This window comes from the organism of the source record quoted next, unplaced genomic scaffold (genome assembly GCF_019419815.1).
Source record: "Pyrus x bretschneideri cultivar Hongxiangsu unplaced genomic scaffold, Pyrus_bretschneideri_v1 Contig53, whole genome shotgun sequence".
In the NCBI taxonomy this organism is placed as follows: Eukaryota; Viridiplantae; Streptophyta; class Magnoliopsida; order Rosales; family Rosaceae; genus Pyrus; species Pyrus x bretschneideri.
The window spans coordinates 311,257-319,587 of record NW_025999791.1 but is presented as its reverse complement, the minus strand read 5'-3'; the positions used below and the strand labels follow the sequence as shown (position 1 = coordinate 319,587).

Sequence of the window (8,331 nt, the reverse complement as noted above, 5' to 3'; positions counted from 1 at the left end):
AACTCATAAAAGAATAAAATTACCCTATTATTTAATAAATTAAAGACGAAGTTGTCACATTATCTCCAATTGGCTTTTAGGGCACAACTGCATCACAGGATTGTTGGTATATCTTCTTAGTTTCCACTTATCATTTGGTTGTTATGTCGCTGAGAGTAAAAGAGTATACGCATATTGGAGTTGCCTAGTTGGAAGTGTTAAATGCCCATCTTTGTGCAATTTCAGGGGTGAGATGCAATTGAGATGTAAAAACCACATCTCATTTACATTTTCTAAGGAAGTGAATGTGTATTAAACGGGGGAGATATAAATTGCGAATTAATTAATTAATTTTAATTAAGTACTTTTTATTTAAATTTTCCGACCAAAATTGGTATTTTATACCATGTTAAAATTTGTTATTGAAGAGCTTTCCGACCATCAAGGGAAGAGGTTTCAACTAGCCTGTATTGATGTTACTTAGTTTTCTTATGCACATTTTTCATGCAAAAAAGGGAAGAGATTTCAACACGCCATTTTTTCCTCTAAACCATAAATGAATAAAAAGAAAAATTATACAGAAGAGCTATAAAGTAAAAATGTCCAAAGCTTTAACCATGGTCCCAAATGCTGATGTTTTGAAGGGTTTCTGACATTAAAATTGACAAACAAGATCAAAGGAAGTTTAATTTCATAGGGGATTTGTAGACCCAGAAGTGCTGCTACAGCCATTTTTCGGAGTCTATACAGAAATTGACCTAATCAACCAACCGTTAATGAATCGAGATGTGCATACATAATACGTGTTTTACAAAATCAAAGGGGCACCGCGGCACAGCGAAGGTACTTCACTAACGTAAGGCAGGGGTGAGAGAGCACACAAGCCACATGAATCACAAGTTGCCCGGTTGTAAAAGACATTGGAGCGAGCTGTATTCTATTGCTGTTTGTCTAGGTTGCTTGAAGACTCTCCTTTGCTATTGTCCTTGACTGGAGCCACTCGGGCAGGGGTGGAATGCTCTGACTGAGAAAACCGAATCAAGAACTGCATAAGGACGGTAACAATGCACAAACCCAATGTTGAGAATCCAATACCCTTCCATGAGGATAGAAGTGAAGACCAGTGGAGGAACTTTAGAGCCCCCAAAATAAGTAGACATGACCAAGATGCAACAACCTGCACGGAATAAAAGTTAATTAGCAGTAATTACAAAACACCTCGTGTAACACAAATATAGAGAAAAAAAAAAATAGACTTGTAAGAGCATGTATCCCACCAAAAGAGACTTTTGTGGCCGACCAGTAGGTTGCAATATTTGATCGCCAAAAGTTTGCTCTGCTGTATGTTTATCCAACAATGCATCCTAGCGTACGACAGGCAAACAAGAAGATACAGAACGCGAAGATTAGTACATGGATCATTGGTGAGGAAAACCGGATTAGTGACTTCATTTATTTCAAGAATATATTGTGCAAAATTGTCTTCATTTCTTCCTTTTATTTTTCGAATGATAACAGAAATGCAAGGAACACAAGCCCATGCAACATAAGATATAAAACATAGCAACCACCTTTGCCACAAAGATATCTTTACACCACTGGGCAACAGCTTCATCAGTTTCAGGCAATTCCTTCATTAAATGCCGCTTAATGTGCACATGCACCTGCAAGAGAGTAGCAACCAAGCAAGTTTATATAAACCCAAATATAAAAAAGGCAGCACAGTGCACAACCCTGCTCCCATTTTGTATCATTTTAGCAGTAAAACTAAGTGAAAATCAGATGACTGGAGTACACAAATCTAGCATTATAACAGGATAGGAGAATAACTTCGAATTACGTAGTTGACATCCAGCAATGACATAAAGCACTTCCTACTACCCACGGGAAATATATTAGAAAAGCATGAGCCCTCAAAGATTCTGGTAGAACCAAATGACCAACAATGTCCAAAATTACATAACACAAAACACTTTCCCTATGCCCTTTTTCCTCAGCCAGAACACACAGTGAAGAAATGACATGTCAACTAGTGACCCAAGACCACAGAATAAGACAATGATACAGTTTCACTACTCGCATTGCACATCACATCACAACGATCCGGACGTATCTTTCTTAAAATGCCTTGCGCAAAAATGCCAGATTGCTACAACATATGAATTTAATGTCCAAACCTACATGCTATTGCTACAACATATATACAAAATTATTTAAACAGCCTAGTTTAAAAACTGAACTATGGTAGGCTTACCACAGAAGGTCGCCCCTCAAAGAGTCTTAACATTGTTGGTGAAGGTGAAGCTTTAGGAATAGCCACTGTTACATCATAGATGGCTGGAACAAATGAGCGCATGTGACTTACTGCAGAGACAAAACCCTGAAAGAAACAGGAATTTTTTAGATATGCCAGACCACAGTGTGATAGGGAATAATGGTCCCATAAAGGGAGATTCCAGAACATTGTACTTTTGCTGATGGCGAGTTCTTAACCAGCAAGGAATGGAAAAGGCATTCCACAAAAATAATTATTGCTGAATCCTTATCATGGGACGATGCAATAAGAATTTTACCTTAGTACGAGGAATCAAAACATTTCTAGGAACAGGCAACCCTGTTGAGGCTGCATATTCTTGTGCTGCTAAAAGCTTGGCCTGTGTAAAACGAGTTCCTTCTACAAACAAAGCCAACCAAAAGGGCTGAGGGTAGTCCTTCAACCGTTGAAGACCCAACTGCAGGATACATTACCACAAGATTCAAGGTTACTCCAAAAGTAGAAGTGAGTTGAAAGTATCATCGACTGTAATTTTTTCATCACATGACCACAGAGATGAAATTAGTAAAGTTTTTTTTCTTACAAGAAACAAAACTTCATTGAAAAGAGAGAAATGCAACAGAGGGGACAATGTGTCCCTGGGCTTCGCCCGATTAAAGAAACAACCAAGCAGAAGCCATCAAAAGCAAGAGATGAGGAAAGCTAGTCAGTCAACCTAAATCTGTTTTCAACCTAAGAACATTAAAGATCTCCCACACAATGAAATGACCACACAACCACTGTCAGTACCACTTCATTCACCAACTCACCACAATAAAATCTTGCTCTTTTTATAAAGTGGGATATCTTTGTTCAAACTTATTTACAAACTCTTAAGAGCTTTATTCCGATTTACCATTATGATTAGGGTATTAGGGTAGTTTGACTAATAAAAGGAGCTCAATTTTTTCCAGAATTTTGTTTCTTTCATTAGTTTTCTTTGTTGTCACTCTAGAGTCCAGATAAGATTATTTAAAGTTGGGCAACGGGTAGTATGGATTCTGGGCTGTCCTAAAGGTATGTTGTGCAGTAGCGACAGCTAGGTTAGAAATGAAACTGTTATTGAAAATTCTGCTTTATTTGGGATTATTCCTTTTAGTTGCAAGCAGCTAATCCCAGATTGTACTAAAATGAATATTTTTAAATACTTTGACAGAAGAAGCCCAGAGAGAAGCAAGTGGTCTAATTCTATCCCAGATTGCACCCTTCCTCCTCGCAAAAATTATCTTGTTCCTCTCTAACCACACCCACCATCAGAGGGACTAAACAGCACATCCACAAAGCATCCTTCTGACAACCCCATGCTGCCCAGTCACACCCACCGTCCTATTATATATTATTCCCCATCGAACCTTGGAGAAACAGCAACTCCAAATCTTCTTTTACCTGAACATCTTCTAATTAACAGAGTTTCTACCATCTATATCCACAATAACCATAGGCAACCGCTCACCTTCTACGTATTTCTTCCAACCTCTGTTGTTTCTTCAAGTAAAATGGTTACAGGTGCACCACTTTCATCTAGAGTTAAGGACCGTCTCAAGAATGAGAAGACACTCACTGAGTTGATTGAAAAAGAATAAAGAATTAGTTCACTAGAAATTGGAAAATAGCTATTGATGTAGGAAAAATGGAAACACGATTGTCATCTTCAGCCCCAAGGCAAAAACCTATACTTTTTGGGGAGATGTTTGAGAAATAGAATTGGAAGTTACTGATCCCTACGGGGACAACAACCAGAAGCATTCCTTGATTACATGACCATGAGAATTTTTTTTGGTAGCCTCTCTTGGAAGATAAGTGAAAACTCTTTTTATTAGAGGCTCAAATAAAGAACTCAATGAGCGTTTGGTGGAAAAATTCCATCAAACTACTTATGCAACCATTAAAAACCCGCTGATTCTTTAGCTTGGCAACGAAACCTCATTTCTATACATGAATATATTTTGGATATCTATGTCCAGATTTCTTATCAAATTGAAGAACAGTATGACAAGAGATGCTCCATTACAGATTCATGAGAAGGAAAAGTCTATAGTTAAAATTAATGTGTGCCTGTGTATTGTGCATATAGAGTATAATGTTTGTACAAATACAACATATGCACCCATACCTTTAAAGTGTTTTCATCTTTGGCCCAGCTTCTTTCCAAAAAAAGATACTCAGAAAACCACATTGACCACCCTATGACCTGCATGTATAAAGGCATTCCATTTGGTGACAAGGAGTAAACCCTCAAAAACAAGGCAAATGGTAATGCTTAAGTATGATGGGGCCACAAGGCAATGTTTGTGGAAAAACCAAAATCACCAATTAATTCATGAAAATATGGATTAAATCAAATAAGAACAATAAAAATAAAAAATCTGTACTATTACAATAAGATCTGAAATTAAATATTGATAGTCCCAACTGGTAATAACTAATGGCCTTAACAGACTAGCAAACTCTAAATTTTTAAATCTTAACTAAGCTGTTAAGGTTCTAAATTACTCTCATTTGATTAAAGATATGTATATATGCAGCGCCCTCCAATTTTATTGCAGATGCTGCTCCAGAATCCAAACCATTTGTTGTTTTTAGTCTCCATTCAAGAATCATCTCTGTCAAATCAGCCAAATCAAAAACCACCTAACCACTTGATTATCATTTACAATCAATTGGGGTTTACCAGAAACATTGTGTTGGTTTATTTATTTGATCATGATTAGATGCCTTAATAATCAATGCTTAGGCTAAGTTTCCCAGCCATTTCTGTACATTCAATGATCTACAGGATGATTCTTAAATGGATTGTATAGAAGATAGACAGTTCAGATACTGAACTACATACAGAGTGGGCCACCAAGGGAACCAACTTTTTGCATTCTTCCATGCAAGGGCCTTGAATATATGGAATATTCTCGTCACGACAAAATGGCAAGTCAATACAAGATGCTTCAGTTGGCAAACTACAATCTAGGCCAAACATTCAAGCAAGAATCAACGTAATCAATGGTCCTGATTCACATTCTATCAAGAATGTATTGCCATAGTTTCTGACAAGAGAATATTCCCGCATATGTGGATGCACGTACACATACACAGATATTATGAACTTAACAGCTGGTGCCTTAAAGCTTCATCTACACATACTGACAAGGCATCTTAGGGTGGAACATACCGGAAGGAACTTTGATGATTTCTTCATTACAGCTAAGGTGCTGCCAAGGCAACCTGACCGCTGCACAAGTAAATTTCATTTAAAACATCAGTATAAAGAGAATACAACTCCATATGGAACCAAAAATCTAAATTGAAACAGCGGTCTTCTTTTACAAGTACATGTGAATAAGTCTTCGATGCAACTTTTGTGTGCCTCTATGAGTATAAGTAATACAAAAAGCCAAAAACTAAATAAGTATGGGCATTATTTTTTCTAAATATACACATTATTTGTCTGGTTAAATGAATTTGTGCATGCATCTGATTAAAGCATGATATATAAACTTTGTACCTGAGCCAGGACCCATCCAACAAGCCAATCAATATCACTTCTATGATTGCATATGACAAGTGCATGTTCTTTACCTAGAAAATAGAAAACATGCATTTAAATAAGTTATCCTGCATAATTTTGAAAAGAGTAATACATACATAGTCCTAATGACAAAGAAACATCAAACAAAAGAGAAGGTTTAATCCTTACCCATTAAACGAAAGGTTTCAGGGTCTGTGTACACTTGGATCTGCAACAAAAAGGGTTAACTAAATCATGACTCAAATTTTCATCTCAAGACACTTAAAGTAAATATCACACCAGGTCATAAGCATTGTCCTTCACTTTATTACTATGATTTAAAGTACTAGGCCTTCCTTTAGCATTTGCTACGCATTTCAGGGGTTTATACAAGCTTATCAGAAGAAAATTTGATATACATGTTTTACTTTCCTCTTTCAGAATTACACCTTCTAGTCTTTCTTGTCGTAACAATAATTGCCGTGAATCTTTCAAAACCCAGAAATAACTTTGACCATTGGTCCATAAGGGTTGTAGGGAAAAATATTTGTTTGAAAAAATACATAGTTAGAAGCTGGCTAATAAGTGGGAATGCACCTAAAAGTGCTCAGTGTACAATAAATCAACTGCATTTAAGGAAGTTAGAGAAATCAAAATATTCACAATCACAAGATATGGGGGATATAACTGGTACCTTGACACCTGCCCACCAATCAATGAGCCACACGAGTTCGAGCCACAACAATTCTGCCACCACTCTGTTGATCCTTCTGTATGTATTCTTAGACAGCGGCCGAACAAGAATGAAGCAAATCCCCTGAAACAACAGACCAATTAGGCTAAATTGACTAAAACCTCAAAAGAAAAAGTGTGTGAATGGACACACACACACACACACACACACACACATGTGCACAAATGTAAACATACAATTGTATGTGCTAATAGAACAGAAAGAGATAAAAAAAGTAAACTCCAAAATCTCAAATTGGAACTCAGTAAACGAAATGAGCTCAAAGGGTTTGGTGGCATGTAAGATTAAAATAAACGTTTTTATGCTTCGTTTCTTTTCCAAAACATTCTCCACAATCAAACGAAGCTTGCAGGTTACATTACAAAGTCGAAAGAAAACCTAGATTCACAGGCAAGCTTATAGGCATACCCTACCCAAACAACCCACTTGAGAAACAACAAACCCATGAAACTTAAACGAAAAGAAGCAAAACCCTCGTGGAATTCACGCAGAAATTGAAGAAATCGATGGCAGAAGACACAAAACTGAGCTAAAACAAAACCAAATCTAGGCAATAAGCAAATGAAATCCAGAACCCATGAATGCAAAGAGGCAGAAGAAGGTGCACCTGAATGAGATTGACTACGAGGCCTGATACAAAGAAGAGCAGGCCCAGTGGAACGATGACAGCTGCAGCTGCAATCGCCATGGCGCCCAAAACCCCACAGAGAGAAACAAATCGATTTCTCCACAAATTTCAAAACTTCCTAGTGCCCAAGAGCAACGAAACGAAAATTTTCAAATCAAAGTTGAATTAAATCAGGAACTCAAACGAATTGGACGCGCGAGCGAGCCTACGCGGCAGTATCTCTGGAACGAACTCAGGCACTGGCTGTGACCGCGCAACGTGTTTGTGAAAATGCGCGAGCGAGAGCGAGAGAGAGAGAGCCGTTGTTGATATACAATTCAAGGGAATGGGGACATTGCGTGAGAAATGGGCTTTTTCTGGATTCGACAGAAAACTGTAAATATTAATTAATTTTGCTTCCTTGGGCTGATCACGAAGCGCATCCTCTTGTCGGCATCACACGGTTGGTTCACGTCGGCTTCAATCTGAATGTTGATGGGGATGGTGGGTCCAATGGCCCACATCTATGTCTGTGTTAATCCCAAACGTTCAAATAGGTCACCAAATAAGTTGAACTCCTAAATAGTGTCGGGATATTAATTCGTAAGAGAGGTGCTTAGTAAATACATAAAAGATTTTGTGTTCTTTTCTCTCCGTTGTGGGAGTCGTCCCTTGTGAGTTTCTATTCTCTCTTTTGTGTGGGAGTGATATTCAGATAGTACTTCTGCTTAATTGTTTGAACTGTACTGTTCCTTCTGCTGGGATTAGTGATTCGCTTCTTGATTTCTCGTTGGAGTTGGTACTTCCCTTTCTTGGGGCAATTCGAGGGTGGAAAGGCCTGGGGACAGGCCGATTATGGAGGACTTTTGGGACTTGTCCTATCTAGTCTTTACTTGGATTCTAATCTTGAGGGGGGGGGGGGATAAGGGGTATTTAGTGACGCACTTTAAATAGAAGGTTGATGGAACTAAGTGTAGGAAGCAGAGCAGTGAATCTAAACATTTAAGAGCAGTTATTGCTATGGTAGAGAGTTTACCTACCATGGTAGATACGGGTCAAATATTGATCTCTTTCTCAAGATCAGTCAAAGGTGCTTGTTTTAAGTGCACAAGTGAAAGAACTCAACAACAGGAGTTTCAACGAAAAGGTATCCATCTTCCTGTCTTAATCAACACTCT

The 8,331-nt window shown here is 37.9% G+C and overlaps 1 protein-coding gene across 1 annotated transcript; it reads right to left on the bottom strand.

Annotated features, from left to right (window-relative positions):
* Nucleotides 1–610: 610 nt before the first annotated feature.
* Nucleotides 611–7,514, bottom strand: LOC103936879 (1-acyl-sn-glycerol-3-phosphate acyltransferase 2). Its single transcript, XM_009346757.3, has 11 exons — nucleotides 7,154–7,514; nucleotides 6,487–6,609; nucleotides 5,982–6,021; nucleotides 5,790–5,863; nucleotides 5,457–5,516; nucleotides 4,407–4,484; nucleotides 2,553–2,711; nucleotides 2,234–2,359; nucleotides 1,551–1,643; nucleotides 1,257–1,343; nucleotides 611–1,156 (listed from the first exon to the last, which is right to left on the bottom strand). The coding sequence occupies exons 1-11, from the start codon at nucleotides 7,232–7,234 to the stop codon at nucleotides 917–919; spliced, it is 1,161 nt and encodes a 386-aa protein (XP_009345032.2). The 5' UTR covers nucleotides 7,235–7,514; the 3' UTR covers nucleotides 611–916.
* Nucleotides 7,515–8,331: the final 817 nt, after the last annotated feature.